Source organism: Pleurodeles waltl, chromosome 9 (assembly GCF_031143425.1).
Source record: "Pleurodeles waltl isolate 20211129_DDA chromosome 9, aPleWal1.hap1.20221129, whole genome shotgun sequence".
NCBI lineage: Eukaryota > Metazoa > Chordata > Amphibia > Caudata > Salamandridae > Pleurodeles > Pleurodeles waltl.
Window position 1 is genome coordinate 335,661,500 of NC_090448.1, and position 23,115 is coordinate 335,684,614.

Here is a 23,115-nt window from a genome sequence, read left to right on the forward strand (position 1 = left end):
TTCCTAAAGTATCTGTCTGGACAATTAATTGTTTTGAGTACTGTCCATTGCACTTTCTTGTGTATATTTTTGGAAGTGAGATCATTCAAGGGGTTCACAATGGAGCCATACCTTTTTACAAATATTCTGTAATACCCAGTCAGACCTAGAAAAGCTCTGACCTGAGTCTGGGTAGTTTGAGCAACCCAATCTATAATGGTTTGGATTTTGCTCTGTAGGAGCTGAACTTGGCCTCCACCTACCAGGTGGCCTAAGTAAAACACTTTGGAGGACAAGGTGATCCTGCTAGGTGAAGCTTAAGACTACATATCATCAGGATATGCTGCACTTAAGTCTTCCAGGCCTGCCAGAACTTTATTCACCAACCTCTGGAATGTGGCAGGTGCATTTTTCAAACCAAACGGTATCACTGTGAAGTGATAATGCCCACCATGAGTGGAAAAAGAAAATGCTGTTTTAGGCTTAGCAGCATCAGTCAATCTGATCTGCCAATAGCCTGTATTTAAATCAAAAGTGCTGAGATACTTGGCTGCAGCCAAAGTCTCAATCAGCTCATCTGCCCAACTACATCCTCCTCCACGACCTGAACTTTCACCTGGAGAACAACAGCAACTCCAACTCCACCACCCTGATCGACAACCTCGCCACCCTCAGACTCAGACAGCTCGTCACTACACCAACACTCCGCCGGCCACACGCTGGACCCAGTCTTCCGCTAGCCTCCACATCACCTTCAGCCACACCACTGAACTCCTATGGACCGACCACCGCTGCATCCACTTCACCTTCCGGAAACCCACCGCGCAACCCCCACACCCAACAGATCCCCCGCTGCAACTGGAGCAAAGTCAGCAGAGACCAGCTGAACACCAGCCTCGCCCGAAAACCACCCACCGAATCCACCAACCCCGACCTCCCAGCCTGCAACCTCTGGTGCTGGATCGACGACTGCGCCACTACTCTCAGCCCACTCAAACCCTCCAACAGAGGCACCAGCAAGAGAGCCAGTTGGTTCACCTCGGACCTCTGAGCCACCAAGCAAACTTGCCGGAAACTTGAGAGAAAATGGCTCCACGAACAGACACCGGACAACCATGCTGCCTTCAAGAACACCATCCGCAAACATCAGCACCTCATCAGATCTGCCAAGAAAACCTCCTTCAAAGACCGCCTTGACAACAACGCACACAACAGTAATGACGTCTTAAACATCGTGAAGGAACTCTCCAACCCCAGCTCCAGCACCGACATCCCACCATCGCAAGAACTGTGCAACTCCCTCGCCAGATCACAGACATCCATGACCACTTCAACAACAGACTACTCCATCAACCACTGACCCCTCAGACTCTCCAACCACCTTCAACTATGACCCCCTGCTCGTCTGGACCAACGTGAACGTAGACACAATCAAAACCATGAGCACTATATACTCTGGATCGCCGTCAGACCCATGCCCGCACCACATCTTTAACAAAGCCAGTGCCACCATCGCACCCCACCTCCGCAAAGTCATCAACATCTCTTTCGAGACCGCGACCTACCCCGGTAGCTGGAAGCATGCTGAGATCAATCCCCTACTCAAGAAACCCATGGCGGACCTGAGAGACCTCAAGAATGTCCATCCCATCTCCCTGCTCCCGTTCCCAGCCAAAGTCATCGATAAGATCAACAGACAACTGACCCACTACCTCGAAGAAAACAACACCCTGGACCCATCCCAGTCAGGGTTCCACAGCTACCACAGTACCGAAACTACCCTCATCGCCCCCACCGATGACATCAGGGCCCTGCTTGATAACAGCGAAACCGCGGCCCTCATCCGCCTGGACCTCTATGCTGCCTTCGACACAGTCTGCCACCGCACCCTACGCACACGCCTCCACAGCGCAGGGATCCGGGACAAAGCTCTGGAGTGGATCACCTCCTTCCTCTCCGGCAGAACCCAAAGCGTCCGCCACCCCCCTTTCCGATCCAAAGCCTCCAAGATCATCTGTGGAGTCCCCCAAGGATCGTCCCTCAGCCCTACACTATTCACCGTCTACATGGCCCCGCTCGCCCACGTCACCCGGCTACACAACCTCAACATCTCCTACGCCGACAACACCCAACTGATCCTCTCCCTCACCAAGGACCCCATCACCGCCAAATCAAACCTCCACAAAGGAATGAAGGCCGTTGCCGAATGGATGAGGAACAACAAACTGAAGTTGAACTCGGATAAGATGGAGGTCCTTATCATCGGCGCCAACCCCTCAGCCTCGGACGACCCCTGGTGGCCGACCGCTCTAGGAGCAGCCCCGACACCCACCATCCACGCACGCAACCTGGGCGACATCCTGAATTCAACACTCTCCATGACCAAGCAAGTCAGTGCAGTCTCCACATACTTCTTCAACACCCTCCGCATGCTCCGCAAGATCTACAGATGGATCCCCACAGATACAAGAAGAACAGTCGCCCAGGCCCTCGTCAGCAGCAAACTTGACTACGGAAACGCCCTCTACACAGGAGCCCTGGCCAAACTCCTCAAATGACTGGAACGCATACAAAACGCCTCTGCACGCCTGATCCTCGACGCACCCCGCCACAGCCACATCACTCCCCACCTGAAAGACCTACACTGGCTCCCCGTCAACAAAAGGATAACTTTCAAGCTCCTCACCCACGCACACAAGGCGCACCACAACACCAGTCTAGCCTACCTCAAAAGACGACTCACCTTCTACACTCCGTCCCGCCACCAAGACCTGGAACACCATTCCATTGCTCCTACGACAGACTGAAGGCCTGCTGACTTTCATGAAGCGCTTCAAAACCTGGCTATTCGAGTTGTAGGAGCACCCCCCCCCCCCAAGCGCCTTGAGAACCTCATGGGTGGGTAGTGCGCTCTACAAATGTATGGATTGATTGATAGATAGGATGGGCATCAGTCTTAGTGATTGCATTGAGACCTCTGTAGTCTACACAAAACCTCATCTCTCTTTCCGCCATGGAAAAGAGGTTTTGGCGCAAGTACTACTGGACTAGCCCAAAGGTTGTCTGAATGCTCAATAACCCCCAACTCAAGCATCTTTCGGACCTCTGCCCTGATGCAATGGTTGCCATGATGAGGCTGTCTGTAGATGTTACTCTTAACAGGCAGACTATCACCTGTACCCACACCATGTGCACACTAGGTTGCCTGACTGGCGGTCAGGAAAAAGAGTTCAGAAAACGGACTGAGAACTTGTCTGCAGTCAGCTTGTTGTTAACAGAGGCGCTCTCTGCTTCCTGCCTGTCATCAGTAGTCATAAGCAAGCTCATGTCAGCCCTGGCACAGTAAGGTTTAGGGCGGTTCACATGAAGCCCCCTTGGGAGTGCCCAGGTCAACCAAAAAGGTAACCTCACCTTTGTTCTCCACAATTGTGTGGGGACCAATCCACTCGTCCTGGGGTGCTCTTAGGGCCACATGCTCCAGGACTCACACTTTCTGTCCTGTCTGGTAAACAGCCTTTTTGGTCATGCCATTGCTTCTGAAGCTCCTGGCTGGCCTCATGGTTTTTGAAAGCCTTCTTCATGTACTCTGCCATGCGAGAATGCAAGCCTAGCACGCAGTCAACTATGTCCTGCTTGGGGGCCTTGAGCGGTTGCTCCCATCCCTCCTTCACAAGTTTAAGAGGACCCCTAACTGGATGTCCAAACAAAAGGTCAAATGGGCTGTAGCTCACTTCCTTTTGTGGGTCCTCTCAGTAGGCAAAAAGAAGGCAAGGTAAAAGGATGTCCCATCTCCTGAGTTTTTTGGAGAGCTCCACGCCCATACCTTTAAGGGTTTTGTTGAATTTTTCAACCAACCCATTTCCTTGCAGATGATAAGGAGTGGTGAATGTTACACCACATTCCTTCCACATTGCTTTGATGTATCCAGATATCAAGTTTGCACCTCTGTCCGATACAACCTCCTTAGGGAAGCCTACCCTGGAAAAGATTCCCAAGAGTGCCTTGGCCACTGCAGGAGCTGTAGTGGTCCAAAGGGGAATGGCCTTTGGTATCTGGTGGCATGGTCTACCACCACCAGAATAAATCTTATCAGATGCTGGACTAGGGTCGGGGGGGGGGGGGTGTAACAGTGTCAATTCCTACCCTCTTAAAGGGGACCACAAGTAGTGGGATTAAGGTGGCCTTTGTAGTGCCATCTGACTTGCTACTGGCTTAGCAAGTGACACGGAGCGACAAAACTCCTTGGTGTCTTCAGACATGTGGGGCCAGTGAAAGTGTGGAACAAGTCTGTCTCAAGCTTTATTTTGCCCAAGATGTCCTACAAGGAGAATATCATGAGCTAGGGTCAATAAGAACTACCCAAACTTCTGGGGTATGACCAACCTCCTGATAGCACAGGCTTGGGGTCCCTAGCTTCAGAGTAAACAAGCCCATTTTCCCAATAGATCCTGTGGGATCCACAGCACATCCCCTGCCTCTTCCGCAGCAGCTTGCTGTCTGAGATCTTTAAGAGAGGGGCAGGTTTTCTGTTCCAAACTCAACTCCTCCTTGGAGGGTCTCCCTGCACCCAAGAGCTCTGCTGTGTCCGGCCAAAGCTTCTCTGGTGTAGGTTCCTCATAAGGGGAAAAATCATCTCCCTAAGGAGACCGATCCTCACATGAGGTCTAGGAGGAGGGAAACTCTTTACCCTTCCTATCTCTCTTCTTGGGAGCTGGCTGGGCCATAGTTCCAGGCTCCAGTGCTCCTGTTTCTCAGCCTGTGCTCTTGTAGTCACAGAGACATTTGTAGTGATGCCCAGAACTGCTGCATGGGCCTGTAACTCCACTTCAGACCAGGCTAAAGTCTCTAAATCATTGCCCATAAGACACTCTATAGGAATAGAAAAGGACACTACAACATTTTTCTTTTTAAGGCCAGTACGTCCCCAGCCAAAGTTAACAACTGGCATGGGGTGGCACTTAGTGATGTTATCAGCACTAGTTACTTGGTAATTGTGATCACGTAGGATTTGCTAAGGTGGCACCAGTTTTTCAGTCACCATGGTGACAACTTGCACCCATGTCCCTGTAAGCTTCTGCCTCCATACCATTTATGAGGGGGTATTGCCTATATTTCTTCATATTAGGAGGCCAGGCAGCCAGAGTGGCAAGGTCAGTGCCACCCTCTGATATTAAGACAGCCTCAGTGGTTTCTCTGACTAGGCTACAGTCCACTGCAGTACCCAAGGTGAACCCAGCTACACCCTTGGTTGAAGTACTACTACCAGTGCTAATGCTAGGGGCACTGGGGAAGTGGTAGAATTACTATTCTTGATGCCTTTCGTAGGACAGTTGCTATCACCTGTCATATGGCGTTTTTCCTTACACAACAAACGCTAATGTTTCTTGATGGAATAGGAGGAGGACTTGGACCCACCAAAGAAGAAATTGTAACCTGTAGAAAACTCTTTCTTCTTATATTTAGGTTTTCCCCCATCCTTCTCTTGCGACTTAGAGGCATTCTTCTTTCGGTCACCCCCACCGTGGGATTTCTTACCCACCCTGGTGTGAACCCGCTTGTCTGTCTTCTTTACCAATTCTTGGGGAGAGGTCAGATCAGAGTCTACCAGGTATTGGTGCAGTTTGTCAGACATACAGTTATTAAGGATGTGCCCTCTCATGATCAGATTGTACAGCCTTTCATAGTCATGCAGGCTGTAGGAATCTGTCTCTGTATATACTATATCAAAGTGAGATATAGTGTGCACAGAGTCCAGGGGTTCCCCAGGGGCTTGACAGAGGCAAACAAACAATACTAATGCTCTATTTGTGGTAGTGTGGTCGAGCAGTTAGGCTTATCAGTTGGTAGTGTTAAGCATTTGTTGAACACACACAAGCAATAGAAGAAACACACACTCAATAACTTATCTCCAAACCAAAAGGTTTGTATATAGAAAAATATGTTTTGTTTGTTCATTTCTAGAACCACAAGATTGTTTGCAGGTAGATTAAAAAAATCTAAGGTAATTTGTATAGATATACTTAGAACTTTGAATGAAATCAAAAATGTATACAGTTTTCTTAAAAATGACAAAAAGCTATTTTAAAAGTGGACAGTGCAATTTTCAACAGGTCCTGGGGGAAGAAAAGATTGAACAGTTTAACAGGTAAGTACACTACTTACAGTTCCTATCTCTGGGTTTTAGGTAGTCCGTCGTGGGGGGTTCAAGTTAACCCCAAACACCCACCACCAGCAACACAGAGGCCGGTCGGGTGCAGAGGTCAAAGGCAAGCCAAGTTAACATGTGCTCCTATGGAGATAGGGAGTACTCTGAATCCGGTTAGCCAGCAGGTAAGTACCCGTGACTCGGGTGGCAGACCAGAGGGTTTAGAAGGGCACTGGAGGGGCCATAAGTAGGCACCAAACACACACACTCAGCAGCACAAGGGCGGCCAGGTGCAATGTGCAAACAGGACATCGGGTTTCCAAAGCAAGTCTATGGGGAGAACCTGGGGGGTCACTCAGAACCGGCAGGTGAGGTTGAGGGGGTGGAGAGCTTGGAGGGGGTGGGGAGCTTGGGGGTGGTTGTGGGGGGGGAGGTTCAGGCACACCTTTGGTCGGATAGGGCAGAGGGCTGCACGGGGATCAGGTTCTCCAGGGTCTGGTGGCTGCAGGTGCAGAATGTCCTTTAGGCATTGGATACCTTCGTCCGGAGCTCGCGGTCAGGGAGGTCCTTTGGATTCTCTTTGCAGGCGTCGTCGTGGGGGCTTGGAGGGGTCAACCCAGGGTGGGCTCTTGTTCCTAATCGCCTGGGGATCCTTTCTTGATGAGTGAACCACCTGGACACTGGCCGTGGGCATCGGGTGCACAGGGGTCATGCGGATTGAGGAGGGAGTCCTTAGTTGAACGTTTCTTTGGGACAGAGCCTCTGCCCTTGGGTGCCCTGGGTCCTTTTGGGTGCAGGGCAGTCCTCTGAAGTAGGCAGAGGTCGCTGGGCCCGCTGGATTCGCCACTTGTCTTGTAGCAGGTTCTTTGAAGCAGGAGACAGGCTGGTAGGGCTGGGGCGAAAGCAGTTGTCGCCTTCCTTCTCTGCTGGGTTTTTCAGCTTAGCATTCCTTCTTTGTAGGTCGCCAGGAATCTGGTGAGGTGGGTTCAGGAAAGCCCTTATATACAAGATTTAGGGGTGTGTTAAGGTCAGGGGGCAGTAGCCGTCTCTGAGGGTGGCTACACCCTCCTTGTGTCCACTCCCTTTGGGGAGGGGGGGCACATTCCTATCCCTATTGGTCCCTGTCCTCCCAACCAAGATGGAGGATTCTGCAGGGAGGGGGGTCACTTCAGCTCTGGGCATCTTAGGGGTGGTCCCAGCTGAAGTGTGGGGGGCGGGCATCTCCACTAGCTGGAGTGCCCTTGGGCACTGTAACATGAGGCCTGAGCCTTTGAGGCTCACCGCCAGGTGTTACAGTTCCTGCAGGGGAGAGGTGTGAAGCACCTCCACCCAGATAAGGCTTTGTTTCTGTCCTCAGAGGGCACAAAGGCCCTCACCCCACGGGGTCAGAAACTCGTCTCAGTGGCAGGCTGGCACAGACCAGTCAGTCCTACACTAGAGGATTAGGTAAATTACAGGAGGCATCTCTACGATGCCCTCTGGGTGCATTTTTTAATAAATCCAACACTGGCATCAGTGTGGGTTTATTGTTATGAGAAGTTTGATACCAAAATTCCCAGTATTCAGTGTAGCCATTATGGAACTGTGGAGTACGTTTTGACAAACTCCCGGACCATATACTTAATATGGCCATACTGTACTTACAATGTCTAAGAATTGTGGAAACAATGGTACATTTTTAGCGAAAGAACACTGGGGATTGGGCCTGGTTAGCAGGATCGCAGCACACTCTCAAGTCAAGTCAGCATCAATATCAGGTAAAAAGTGTGTGTGGGGGGGTGGGAGTGAGGTAACTGCAGCAAGGGCCATTTTCCTACACACACTACTACCATGTAACCAGCCTTCCAGGGCCTTAACTGCACAGTCAACATAGTCTCTCTCATGAGCTAGCTGCTACTTTTTCAACTTGAGTGTTGCTTTCTCAAGTCTCATCAAGCTGAACCCTCTATCTAAGGATCCATTTTCTGAGCTAGAGTGGATGGAACCAGCTGGAGATGCTGTGGCAAGGGGAGATGAGTAGGATCTACTCCTCCTGGAAATCCCTTTGACCACCCCAGGGGGAGAAAAAGTGGGCCTACTAATACGACCCCCTTTTGTACTACCAATAGTGCTCCCTGCAGGTTCAAAGTTCTCTCCAGAATTCTCATGGTCCTGCCGAGTGTGGCCACTGGAAATACCCGATACCTCATTGCCCATTACTGATGGTTCACCCTCCTCATGTAGCTCTCTCTCCCTATCAGGATTCTGGATGTCATCCTGGATGGGCATCTCTAAGATTGTAGATTTAGTAGGTTTCCTACCTGTCTTAAGTTTCCTAGCTGTATAAATGGGGGAAATAGGATCCTAAGCTCCTAGAGCTTAAGAACACCATAGCTAGACTCCTGAGACTAGTCAGCTCCCTCAATTAAAGACATGGTGTTAGTATGTTGTGTACCTACCTACTCTAAAGTTCTAAGCTTTTGGAAAGTTTGGAGAATGGGCAATGCTAGACCTCTGACTACCCAAGGTAAATGTTTAGAAGTCCCTGAAGTGACAAGTACAGTATGAACACAACAGTCCGAAGTTATATTCCTACCCGCTTATCGTCTGCCACTCATGATTTGGAAGGAGTTCTCGAATTAACTATGTCCAGCCTTAAGACAAAATTGTTGCCAGTCTTTGCAGATGAGCCTTGTTCCAACAATATGGAAAAAGGCTATTGTGACACCTCTTTTAAAGAAATCATTGCTAGACCTGACAGTTTGTATCAAATACAGGCCTATCTCCATTCTAACTTACCCAGTGAAGATTCTGGAACGATGGATCAGTAGGATCCTATGTGACTTTCTGGAAAGGAATCAGATCCTAGAAGAGGAGGCATCTGGAGTCCGACCAGGGCATGGAACCAAAACTGTGCTTCTCACTGTTATGGATGAGCTGAGAATATGGTTCAATTGGTGGTTTTGATTATTTTAGATGTATCCGCTGCATTTGATACCATAAAACATAACATACTCTAATTGAAGGGTACAGCTGCAATATGGCTGAAGTCTTATTTGTTGGACAGGCAGCAGGCGGTGTGTACCCCCCCACCCCCGTTCCACAAAGCTCCTCATTAGCCCCATCCTCTTCAATATTTATATGAGCCCACTAATTTTACTTATTATATCTCATGGGGTAAGTCTGGTGAACTATGCAGAGGATACCCAATTAATTTCATCCCTAGCGGGCACTCAAAGGGTAACAATGGAGGCCTTCCATGGGTGGCTTATTTGCGAACGCTTTGAAAATTAAGCCAGTTTCTTTGCTGCTCAGCAAACAAGTTTCCAGCCACATTGCCACCAACCTGTGGCCAGCTTCCCCTGATAAGTCTCCAAGCCCGGTGGACGATGTCAAGAATTTGGGGGTACTGTCTGAGCAGAAGCTGAGCTTTGAAGCTCACGTAAATAAGACCGCACATGCATGCTTTTCTCTAATTCGAGCAGTGCCCTCGTCTTACAAAGCGCTGGTAGTCCGTAGTGTTATCTTGAGCAGGCTGGACTACTGCAATGCCCTGTTTACCTACTCAATAGGCACCACAGAGTCCAAGTAGTAGCGGCCAAATTGGCCTGAAGAAGACCCAGAAGATCTTTAGCTTCACTAGCCTTGAAATAACTATGTTGGCGTCCACTAAGACAAATAATTATGTTCAAATCCTTGTGTATTGTCCCTAAATCTCTGCACAGACATGGCCCAGTCCCTCTACAAAAGAATATACACTGGTATGTCCCCACCAGGAATTTGCGTTCCTCCTCCTCCGCAAATCTGGCCCAGGTGACTAAATTTAGGAAGTCTAGAACAGAAAGTTGTGCCTTTATTTATGATCAACACAGCTCTTCCGTGGACCCACCTCCCAGACACTTTAAGACACCTATCTGACTTGATGCACTTCCGGAAGGCGCTGAAGACTTGGTTGTTCGGCCAAGGCTAACTGATATCTGGGGGAATGCTTTCTGCCCTTTGGCAGTTGGTGGTAGTTTTTCTTTGCAGTGGTTGGGGGCTGTCATCCCCCTTTAATTCTTTCCCTTCTTTAGTGCCAGGATACTTGTTAGGTGACAGTTTGCACTCTCCAAGAGATTTAAATAAATAAATAAATGATGGAAAGTCAGTCACTGATGACCAAGTGGTAAAGTAATGCAAGTGTCTTATCCCACCACTGCATCACCATTGCAGGAGGCTGGCTCAGATTATGGTGTAAACCTATGGTGTGGCACCCTATACTGAGTTCAGGCATCCCTTAGTGATAGTGTTTTGGTGCCTAAATAACAAAAGCTTCCTAGGGGTAGCTGTAGAGAGCAGCTCAGGCTTATCAAGGAGTGTAAAGGACTTACAATACCACAGTAGTCAGTCAGTAACTGTTACACAAGAAAAAACCATACCAGGAGCTGTAAAAATAAAGTATTCTTTATTACAACACTAATATTATACTAACATTGGTATTTCTGCACTTGGAGATATCTATACACAAAATATACACTTAGGAACAACAAAGAAATAAATGGAGCCCTATTTGGGGGGGGGGGGGGGGGTGCAAATCATATACTAAGTAAGTGGTATAAGAATGGAGGTGCCCAACCAAGGTAAGTGTGTTTTGAATTCCAGAAGCTGGAAAAGTAAGAAATTACCAGAGGTAAGTTCTAGAAATCCCACAGGCGCCCGGGAGCAGAGTTGTAATGAGCAGAATATCCAATAGGTTAAGTCACAACCGGCGCAGTTGGATTTTTATGGATTCAGGACCATTTCCAGTGGACCCCCAGGAAACCAGTTGGCACAAAGAAGGTTGGATAGTAACCCCACCCATGAATACCCACAAGACCAGAGTACCTAGACCAGGGAGCCCAGGTGCGTAGGGGTGAAGTGACATCAGAAACCTTCATTGGAGTCAATAGAAGCCTCGATTGTCCAGCTGCTGTCGCGATCCGTGAACCAGGTCGGAGGAACCCAAGGGTGGATTCCGGATGAGAAGAACCTGATAAAGAAGGGGACAGTGTCCAGACCACTAGGAGATGTCCAGGCAGTGCAGGTAGACAATGCCCACCCCTCTTGGTGAAGTTCCTGCAGGACGGTGAAGGAAGAAGTCCAGCTGCAGAGTCCAGGGGATGCAGGAGATCCTTGGAGTCACTCATGAGTTGTCCCATGTCAGTCGCTGGATCGCAGGAGGGTCAGTGGCCAGAAGGACCACCAACAAGCCTTGGCAAGTGCAATTAGTTGTTGCAAGAAAGATTGCAGGTTTCTGAGGACCAGCAAGGTTCTAGTGACTCGACCACTGGAGGGAAGTCAAGGAAGGCCTTCGGAAGGAAGAAAAGCCAGCCGGAGTCAGAGGAGCCCCCACGAATGACCCACTGACAGCTGGCACAGGGAGTCGCAGGGAGGCCTCAGCAGTTCAACAAAATAGGAGTCCCATGTCGCAGGAACTGCAGAGTGGAAAATGTACTTGGAGCTGCAGAATGCTAGAGGCTCGGGCTTCTTGGAGCCTGAAGATCTCCTGGAGGAGGAGTCAACAAGCCTTGGTGAGAGCAACAGTCATGGTGCACAGGGGTTCCATTCCAGTGGCTGCAGCAAGGGCCCACCGTTTCTCAAGTTGGTCACAAGACAAGGGGGACTCGAAGAGGGCCACAGAACCACTACCTGTGTTGCAGAGCCTTTCGATATCTGTGGGACAGCAGGATCAACCAGACAGTCGCTGGTGTCTTTAGGTGCCTGCGGATGCAGGAGACGGACTCCTTCACTCTAAGGGAGAGTCCTTCTTGCTTCTTGGATGCAAACAGAGTCCTTGTGAACCTGGAGGATGGACAGCCACGAATGTTTCAGAAATCTTGCAGGAGCTGGAGAAATAAGGTTGCAGTGGGAACCCTCCCAACCGGATACAATATTGTTTCTGTTCCAAAAGCAGACCAGCAGCGGTTTCGGAGTCCAGGAGCAGAAGATGTCTTGCAGAGAGTTCATTGTATTGTCTTGATCTAATAATCTGAGGACCCACCCTCGGGGGAGCCCTTAAGTAACCCAAAAAGGGGGGTTGGTCACTCTCTGTGGTGACCCACCTATCAGAGGGTGTCAGGGACGTCATCTACCTGTCCTAACCTGACAGATGCTCCCAGGGGCTTTTGCCTACCTTGCTTCCAAGATGGCAGAATCAACCAGGCACGTGGCAGAGCTCTGTGCACCTCCCTAGGGGAGGAGCTGGACAGGGGGTGGCCACTCACCTGTTCTTTGTGTGGTTTCACGCTAGAGCAGGAACCGGGAGTTCCTGCACTGGTGCAAACCGTGCACCAAATGTGCCATTCAAAGCAGTCTGGTGGTGCAGTGAGGCCACCAAACCCCACCCCAGCTCAGAGATACTAGTTCTAAAGGAGAGGAGGTCACACCTTCCTAACAACAGGAAACCCTTTGTTTCGCCTTCCCCTGCTTGAGTGAAGCTCAGCAGCTGGGGGCCAGAACCGGGTCTTGGGTCTTCAGTATCGTGGGCTGGCAGGCAGACCCTGCAACGCTGTACAGGCAGAACTTGGGGATCCTCTAAGGAACCCCAAGAGTACATGGTACAAGCAGACATGGGGGGATCCACTAGAGTACATAGTATCATGAAAAGAGCACTGGAATCAGTGTTGTTGCATGCTTCTAACATGCTTGATACCAAACATGCCTAGGTTCGGAGAAGCCATTATGTAGCTGGACCACTTGTGTTGACCAGTGTCCACTACATACCTTAAGATTGCTTCCCTTCAGACTATTTGCAAAAACCCACCGGTCTAACATGAGGAATTCCCAGCGGGGCAGGTGATGGCGACTCCTACCTCCAACTGGTCTCTGATAGTGAATCGGCGGCTAGAAAGGTTTGGAGGCTGCAGCAGAGAGGGTGGTGGAATGGGCCAACCGCTGGCTCCCTGATCTACGGGGACGTTAGATCTCATCTCCATGGCCACACAGAGGCAATCAGCATGCACAGCACTATGGCTGGAGGGAAAGGGATGTGGTTGGGTGCCCCTTCCATAGCCACGAAAGGGCCAAAATGCAGACTGCGGGGGGGGGGGTGGTTAGGCCAGCTGCGAAGCCCAAGGACCAAACCGTTGCCCAGGACTAAAAGCGCTCGAGCACCAAGTCCATTTTGTCTCCATGACGAGTGCCATCAAAGGCCATGTCCATAAGTGATGCTTGGACATCCCTCAAAAAGCTAGACGCCCTCAACTTAGCGAGATGCCTCAAGGACACTGTTGATGCAACCGATCTGCCCAGTGAGTAGGGAGTATCTAGCTTGCATCTGATTGGGAGAGAATTGTCTGGGCCTCCTCCGTGACCTGAGGCATTATCTGCACATCTTTGTCCCATAAAGTAAGGAAGTAACGACCCAAAAGGCATGCAGTGTTCACAGACCACAATGCCAGACTGATGGAAGAAAACATGTCCCTTCCAAGCTGATACAGTCTTTTGGACTCCCTATCTGGGGGTTTGGAAAGGAATGCGCTCGAGGCTGTAGAAGCCTGGATGACGAAGCCCATAGGGGTGGTGTGTTTGGTTAGTAAATTTCAGTCATTAGGCACAGGCCTATGGCGGCAGGCAATTGTCGTGTTTACAGGAGCCCCTGTGCTGCATTTGGACTAAGTCCCCAGCAGGACATCACTAAGGGCCTCAGTGAGGGGAAAGAGGGGGTTCTGATGAGGAAGCCCCAGGCTGATGCATCTCAGTCAGAAGGTTGTTCCTGCCGGCCGCAGAAGGCAGCTTGAGGCCCAGGATACCGGTCGCTCTCCTGGGCACTACTGAATTCGACGCTCCGTCCTCTGTAGCCACGGTAAGGTGAGAAAGTGTCTGGGGAGATATCTAGACCACTGGCTTCACCCACGTCGAGCCTAGTCCATGAGGTAATCAAGCTGGAATTCTAAAGGGTCCAGAGACCCCCCTCTGTACTCACTGTACTCCATAGGAATAAGGGTCGGGATTCAAACAGGGGAACAAGTTCCTGCGTTGAAGTCAGAATCAAAGTCGAACGACGCCGGTCTGTCTCGGTTTTGGAGTTGACAATAAGTATGGGAGCAACGATGACCGCAGGCGGCGTCAGGAGCATCGATGTCTGCACCATCATCAGGGAATATGGCAGTGGCACGACCTATGCCAGAGTAGAAAAGAATCGCTGAGTACCATCCAGGGCCGAAGCTGCTGGCGCGGAACCAGAGAGGTTACTGCTGAATCCAGGGGGCCAGAAGGTGCTGCAGCAGGGTCAGACTGCCCAACTAGGAGGCGATTGGCCTTACAGAACTCATGGAGTTGGGCAGGGGTGGCTCCGTCTCCCGGAAATTCGAGGAAGTGCAGAGCCAACACCAGAGTAGGCTCTGAGGACAGAGGCCTAGTGCGACAATGCTCCTTTTCCCGTATTGAGTCATCTGACCGACAGGGTGAAGTCGAAAAACATTTGCTCTTCTTCGACGTCTTCTTGTGCTTACCTGAGCATCCCAAAGATTTTGAATGGGACAAAGAGTGCCGGCTTCAAAAGCGGTCTCGGGACCTTCCTCTCGACCAAGACTGGGAGCAATGCAGAGCTGAGTGCCAGGCCATGAGAAGCTTTAAGGACTGCTCCCTCAAAGACTTCGGATTCATGTCCTGGCACTCTGAGCTCATGGTCGTGCTCCAAACACTAAAGACACACGAAGTGCGGATCCATAACGGACATCATCCAATGACAGGAGCCGCAGGGCTTGAAACTGGTCTTCCATGATGATCAAGAAGCTTCAACAAAAAGTCGAAAAAGCCTGTCAAAAAGTGACTGCTAGGTAGCTCTTCTTCGGATATGCGCATAGGCTGGCGTGGAAGGAAAAGAACAGAATTCAGCGTGCTAGGGTGGAGCCTATACACGACCCAGTATGTCATATATTCGGTGACCAAAACACCAACGATGGACGTGGAGTCGACTGATGCAACCTGACGGCGCGCAGGGCTACTACTTGAGGAAAAATCACCAGATTCAGACTATGCCTGGGGGAAAGTCTAAGGTAATTAATCTTCAACTGGAAGTCTCTATCCGATAACACACACACTAAATTCTTAGGCAGACATCCAAAGCACATGTAGTGAACTTTTATTTAGTATATTGTCAAGCAATCTCACTTTTCCTATGCTAGTTTTGGATTAAAATGAAAAGGAATGTTTTCATTTATGTGCCGTGAACATATGCAAAGAGACAGCACATACATTAAGATATGATGTCTCCCCTACGAATGATGTAAGATAGTACAATGAATAGAAACAAAGAACATTCTCTCTGAGAATTAGGGCAGTAGTATTCTCATTCAAAGAAGACATTTGTAATTCCCAACTAACAATTCATCCACCATTCCTGCTTCACATCCCCCTCAAAAACATTAGAAAATACGTACAGTTCAGCCTGGGGATCGTTCCATCTGCTGTGATTGAACTGATGTCTGATGTACCATAAGAATTCACAATGCTGATAATGAAGAGTTTCTTTCTGCAATTCTGGGCTTTCACTTTCTTTGGAATATTATTGACTGGAGTGGCTACCCGTTCTGCATGCTCATCTTCGAAGTTGACCTCAGACTGTTCTTTTGCATCTTCCTTTGCTATCTGCAGGAATTCCTCCACAGCATTCTGATGATCCATCTCATCTTCCTCACCTACAATGCGAGCAATACAGTCATTCACCATACAAATTCATGGACTGACCATTACAGGTGCAAATGCGTCCTTTGTTTTCCTCACAATTTTTCTGCTATCTACTTGAATTACTGCCTCTCTTGATTTAAGTTTATTAAAATGAATGGAGGAGAAGGCATTTGTGAATACCTTCAGGCAGACATATCTTAACCCACAAAGGCTTAAATTAATTGGATTCCGACTGTCCTGGATGTTTTCCTACAACTTAGTTAGTCTTCAAAATATTACCTACAAGTCAAGCAGGTTTCTCAACATCTTTCAAATAAAAAATATAAAAACTGATTATAAAATAAAAACAGACTATGCAAACGCAAGCACTGAGAAAGTGGTCTCCATTTTGAGGGTGGCAGCCAATGAACACCAGAAAGCCTTGCTTATACATTCTTACCACAATTCTTTATGATGATTAGTGACTGGAGTCCTATCGAATAATGCAGTAAAACATTATCTGGTAGAGACAGGATCTAGCCACAGATTCCTTTAGAATCCTCCTCAGGCGCGAGCCTGGATCCAGATTATTATTATTATTTTTTCCTTAGCACGTCTGTGAATCGGAAGAGAGCGTCGAGCGACTCCATTCTGAAGTTTCTGCACCCAAATCGTGGAGCCACAGATAGAAAGTGCTCATTGAAACAGTGTGCTAAAACAAATTATACCTTTGCGTCAAATATCCTGATTTGAGAATTCAGTGACTATGAATTTCCATAACAATTTTTTTTAAAGACAAAAGTGGACTTAGTTCACAGAGCGGGAAGGGTAAGAGGGTCGTTACGGAATCTGCAGCTAGATCCAGTCTCAGATAATGTGTTGCCAAATGTAAGTAACCTGTTCAACTGACAGAGATTTTAAGCTGCAGAGTCCTTATTTTAGACTCCGATGCCAAAGTCATACAATCCCCCGGTAAGGGTCTGCGAACTGAGACCATTAAAAGTATCTAACTAGAAAAATAACTGGTATAGAACAAAAGAAAAGGACCAGACATTCATAATAATTTAGGTTAGCATAAAATCCTGTGGAAGGAACTACAGGTAAGTAACGTCATAAGACACGAAAAAGCATGGGAATAAAAAAAACATGTTAGTAGGAAAATCTGTGTCAAAAGCCAACCAACAAAATAAATATAAACATATTCTCACCCTTGATGGGATTCAAACCCATGCATGCTTACCCCATAAGAACTATGGAAAGGACCACAGTAATAAAAGTCATAAAGATATTATAAGCATGGGGATACCGTTGCCCACAACAGTAGGCCAATTTTGCCAAATGACCCTATGAATATAAATGTATTTACTCTTACATCCAGACCCGAACTGCATGTTCAATACCTGTGAAACACAGATCAGCAGGTAATGCCACTGAGCAATACCTCAATGCCATGTAAAGACCTGTCCTGGGGAGACCTGCCCTGTTAAAAAAAAACAATAATAAAATAAATTTTAAAAAAATAAAAAAAACAGAGAAAGGTCCATCTCCTGTGGAAAAAGCATAAAGAATGCTCTGTCAAAAAGAAGTTGAAGACAACAATAGCAACTATTGGCATAGAAGCAGTCTTTTCTCTAGGAAAAATAAAATAGAGATGATGAAAATACCTTTAGGATATCCCTAATCTATATACTGAGTAAAATAAATAAACGCCTACACTAACAAAATAAATGTATATGTATTTAAAAAAAGTAAATCCAAATAATCATTCAGACAATACTGACATAACAGTATGGAAACTGTAGTGGGCATCATACCACTTAGGAAAGCAACAGCCACCCAATCCGTCAGAATAATGCAAGTTGCCTGAGACACCACCATTAAGCAATGGTAGTGTAAATTGAATTAGATAATAAGTATGAAAGAGAAACCTTGATAGCCTAGGGAAAACCAAGGCTAGTACATGACCCAACTGAATGACTAAAGTGCCATCGACAAATGATTAGGAAAAGCTTTCTCATACTTAAACTAGAAAATTTAAAGGATTCAATAATCAAAAGAATCTAACTGATTGTTTAGTCCATTTAGGGACAACAATCCACAAAGTGTGAACCTAACCCACCAACAACTACAGTCCATTGAATGATGAAAATATCTGTCACCTAGAAGAGCAACGATCCTTTAATATAGAAATAAAAGTCTTCTACAAAATGTAGAAGTTGTAAAACTATTCCCCCTCATGTACAACAGATATAAGCATCTTCATAGAGAAGAAAAGTACACCAGTAGAGGGAAAGTTCCTTCATGAAAGAAAGAAACCTTAAATAATAATGCAAAAACATTAGAACAACTCCTAAGGAGTCAAAAACAATAATTACTCTCTACAATAGAGTGAATAGAATCTACAGAGAGATGGCTCAATGGTAACTTATGACATCGTAACATAATGCCAGGAAAATGAAAGAATAATGTTCAAAGAACATGTATAAAGGAACAAATGTCTACACAAAGGTGTAGAATAGCCACCAATCTGTAGTGGTTATACGATAAAACTCTGAAGACCATAACAGATAAAGTCTTAAGGCCCACAAGAAGATAACTCCATGCATAAACCAGTCCACACCGTTTCTGGGACCCCCAGTCCCTGCTCTGTCACGAAACTGGACAATGGAAAGGTGAGTGACCACCACTCTGTCTCATCACCACCCCAGGGGCGGTGCCCAGAGCTTCTCCAGAGGGCCCCTGGGTTCTGCCATCTCGAAATCCAAGATTGGCAGGGACCTCTGGGAGAATCCGAGTGGTCAGACCAGAGAGGTGACATCAGAGCCCCCCTCCTGATAGGTGGTCACCTGGCTAGGTGACCAATCCCCCTTTCAGGGCTGAAGTGGGTCCTCAGATTCAGCTTGCAAGATTCCAGCAGGACTCCTCTGCAACCTTACTTCGACTTCTATCCACTGGAACTACACTGGACCCTCCAGGAACCAACACTCCATGAAGAAGACTCTTCTTGCAACATTGTTTCTACGGCTCTTTTCAGCTTCTGCAACATTTCGCCAGATGGGCATCCTCTGAGGGCGGCAAGTTTTCAGCCTGCACGAGAAGGAAGAAGGAATCGCCCTTGGAGTGAAGGAGTCACTCCCCTGCATCCATAGGCACCTACTGCAATGACGACCGGCTGCATGGATCTCCTCTCATCTTGAGCTATGTGGATCCTACATCACTAGTGGTGGTCCGGAACAGTCCTCTTGGTCCTCCCTGCCAGCTGTCCAACTTTGGTAGAGGTAAGCCCTTGCCTTCCCACGAGGGACAGTACCCTGTGCACTGCGTCTCTTGCAGCTGCCAAGGCTTGATTGCTTCTCCTCCAAGGGATCATCAGGCAACGTGTAGCTCCAGCCCCAGCACTCCGTCCTATGATGTACAGCCCTTCTGTGTGGTTCTCCTGCGGCATGGGATCCCCTTCTGTAGTGTTGTGTGGGCTCCTTCTGCGACTTCTGTGTCCCGGTCCTGAGGGTGCTGCCTCTGCTCATGTTGGCTCTCTGTGTCGCTGAGGGCCCCCTCTGACTCCCCGTCCTGGTTGAGTTGAGTCCTCCTGGGTCTTGCTGGTCCCTGGCAGCACCACATTTCCACTAACCGTTAATTTGACTTTGCCAAGGCTTGTTGGTGGAATTCCTGCACCAACACCCATCTGCAATCTTCATTCCAGCGTGGGACATCTGCATCCCTCAGGAACTGTCCTATGGATCCAGGGCTGAAGTGCTGACCTTCTCTTCATCATTGTCTACCAACTCCTGCAAGTACAGTTGGGTGGGTAGTAGCTCCTACTCCTCTGTGACTTTTGGACTTGGTCCCTTCTCTCAACAGGTCTTCCTCTCTAGGAATCCACCGCTGGTTTCTTGCAGTCTTGTCTGGGTGTCTTCTTTTCCTAATCTTTGGGGTGCTTTGGGGAAATTCCAGTGATTTACTCCTGCTCTCCTGGTCTAATTGCATTTGCTCTGTTTCTACACTTTTATACGCCTATATGTGATTACTAGTGTACATATTTAGCGTGTCTACTTACTTCCTAAGAGAGTAGTATCTTTTTAGTAATTTTGGTATTGTGTCACTAAATTAAAGTATATTTATTTTTGTAACACTGTGTGGTTTCTTTTGTGTGTGTAAGTGCTGTGTGACTACAGTGGTATTGCATGAGCTCTGCATGTCTCCTAGATAAGCCTTGGCTGCTCATCCACAGCTACCTCTAGAGAGACTTGCTTCTGGACACTGACTACACTCTACTAATAGGGGAACCCTGGACCTGGTATAAGGTGTAAGTACCATAGGTACCCACTACACACACACTCTCACTCACCAGGCATACCAAATATACTCCACCTAGAGTAAGATACATACCATGAAGGTATTTACGCTTGAGCTGAAACTCTTCTTAAGAGTAAAGAAAAATGTATGACCTGTATATCAGGTATCGTTAAGACTTAGAAAAGAAATATGACTAGTATATCAGGTATCATTAAGACTCAAAAAAGAAATAAACAGCTGAAGAGCTGTTATCAACAAATCTTAAGTGGAAAGCCACAACTTCTCCACCAAGTAATAAATATTAATGAAAACCTTGAAGTGGCAGGCGTGAAAACTCACATAGGGTCCTAAGGCAATATACGTTAGAGGGTAGGCAAAAAGAAATAATATGTAATTGATAGTATAAAAAGAATAACCCCTGCAGAAGGCCTGGACATCCAGCTGGGTGCCACTCTTAGGTGAAACAGGTATAGGCAAGAAAAAAACCCAAGGGCACTGCCAAAGCATGGCTCATCTGTGAGAAAAACCAAAGACAGATATCCCCCATACAAGCCAGTACAGGGGAAACTGGCGAGGCAGAGTGAAAAGAGGAACAGAGCTAATTTGATGTTCCACCCCGACTGTAGAGAAAACGCCTCAAAGCAGAGTCCGCAGGTGTGCCTAATAAATGGGCACCAACAAAAGGCATGTCAGTCAAATTGGCTTGAACAACCTTTAATAATCCAGAGCCAGGTTACAAGGCACAGCAACATAGTGCCACTAAAGAGGCCATGGCCTGACCCACAGAGTCAGTGGTATCCATACCACAACAAATGATTAATTTAGCTGCTTGTTGGCCATCTTGGATCAAAGTGGCAAGATCATTCTGTGTATCATCCGGCAGAGATGGCAAAATGTGTTCCAATGAGTCACACAATTAATGGGAAAAACGTCCAAGAATGTGAGACACATTAAGAGTGCAGAGCAGAACTAGTGGAGGAGAAAATACACCTGCTACAAGTGTCAAGTTTCCAGGAATCTCTGTCAGATGGAACCTGAGGAAGAGACTCAATATCAAGTTAGGCTGAAAAATCCTGTACCACCAAACTGCGAATAGTAGGATGCCGTAGAATGAAGGACTCTGGGCTGGCTGGTGCCTCTGAGATATAGCCTGATAAACAGAGGCCCCTGTATCAGGCTTAGCCTAAATCCCTAACAAAAGGCCATGTAGGGCTTCACTGCAAGGAAGTACTGGCTGTTAGGCTGTGATGGAGGACACCAATCAAAGGATCAGTAGTCAATTCCTCAGTGGGAAGTGTCTGATCTAAAACCACAGCAGCTCTCCTCAGCATGGCAGGTAGAGAGGAACTCTCCTCCATAGCAAGGCAGGGGGGGAAAGGACGCTGGAGAAGAGTCCAAGCCACTAGCTGCCCCTAGGTCAGTCAGCCAGCAGTCCTCCACAGGAGGCTGAGCATCGCGAGAAAACCCCAACTCTTACTCAGTACCTTCAAAACCATGTCCCTCCAATGGTCAAACATAAAGGGACTCCCCAGAAAACAGAGTAAGAGTGACTGGCATGATCTGCAACGTACCAGACATCAAGCAGTGCCGAAAGGGCACGGTGTCTACATCGTAAGAGGAGGGGGACATTACTTTGGTCAGCTCTGCCAGCGTTGTCGTCTGTGTCAACTGTTCAGATACAGGTGCAGAAAGTGGAAACCCCAAAGGCCTCTGCACTGGCGCCATAACTGCTCTGATAACAGAAGCAGAAGGCCTAACTGAAGCAGAGGGTGAACCCGCTAGTGTGGACACAGTGACTCCTTGGGGTTCAAAGGCGCTCCAGGTGAAGGTAAAGATCTAAAAATAGAATGAAGAGAATTATAATATTCTTTCATCAAGATCAAAGTGCCCCCCCGCCCCGGGGGGAGCGGGAGAATGTGGGGTGGACTCAGAGACGGACTCCTCAACCATGGCATGGTGGGAGGCCGTCCGTAGTGAGGTCAGGAAACACTGCAACCTTGACTGCTTGCGTTGTGATTTACTGTGGGAAGTTGATGGAGAATGACATCCACGAGAACTACTCCTGAAACGGACCCCACAAACAGGCCTTAGTACAAGAAGGAGAGCAGGATCGGCAGGAAGCCTGTGAAGGTTCCGACAGCCATGCTGCAAGAAGCTTCATATGGTGCTCCAGCGGTGCCTTCGGCTGAAGTTGACAACAGGAGTTGCACTCTACGGAGTCATAGACAGACAGAAAAAGAACAACGTTCCGTCAAAGAAAACCTTGAAGTAGGCCTAAACAGCCTGATAAACTTTTACTAGATATGTGTTGCAAGCTTGTAAAAGAAAGAACTTATGGTGCATAGGAGAGGTTATATGGATTCTGTGGATGTCACAACCAGGGGACAACATCGGTACAGATTTGAGTGACTTCCTCTTCCGACATGCAGACGTGCTGGGAAGAAGATTTCCAGATCCAGTCTCACGTCTGGGTAGAGGGAGCGGGTAATCCCTCCAGGGGTTGCTTTTTAGCCAATGCGTAACACATTTTAACGCAGAGAACAGATGTAGGAAAGTCTCTTCTTTCTGGCATGGGTACCTCCACTTTGTGCCTAATGTCAGTGTGCTTAGACTATTTTCACTGAGATCTTGCTATCCAAGACTCCGGTGATTGTGCGCTCTCCTCCAAATGTTGCTGTGGTAATACTTTCACCCCGCAATTGGCATTCTGGTGTACCCCTGTAAGTCCTAGTACATGGTTCTTAGGTAGCCAGGGCATTGGTACACCAGGGGTCGCCGATGGGATGCAACATGTATTATGCCACCCACGGGAGCCAATGCAAACTGTGGCTGCAGCCCTGCCATTTGCAACCTGCATGAAAAGGTGCATGCACCCTTTTCACTACAGGCCACTACACCAGGTCACTATAAGTCACCCCTATGGTAAGCCCTCTGAGCCTTAAGTGTGTAGGCACTCCTGCATGAGCAGAGTTGACCCTACGAAATCCAGTTCCAATTCCCTGGACTTCTTAAGTGATGGGAAGCCATTTTAGCTATGTATTGGCTACTCTCCACAGCTACCCCTATGAGAGCTCTTATTATCTAAAGCCGAC

The 23,115-nt window shown here is 48.0% G+C and overlaps 1 protein-coding gene across 1 annotated transcript in view; it reads right to left on the bottom strand.

Annotated features, from left to right (window-relative positions):
* Positions 1 to 23,115, bottom strand: part of USP4 (ubiquitin specific peptidase 4) — a 789,752-nt gene that overhangs the window by 177,704 nt on the left and 588,933 nt on the right. Inside the window, exon 16 of the mRNA XM_069206879.1 lies at positions 15,505 to 15,762. Within this exon, the coding sequence (XP_069062980.1) occupies positions 15,505 to 15,762 (258 nt within the window). The remainder of the gene's footprint in view (positions 1 to 15,504; positions 15,763 to 23,115) is intronic.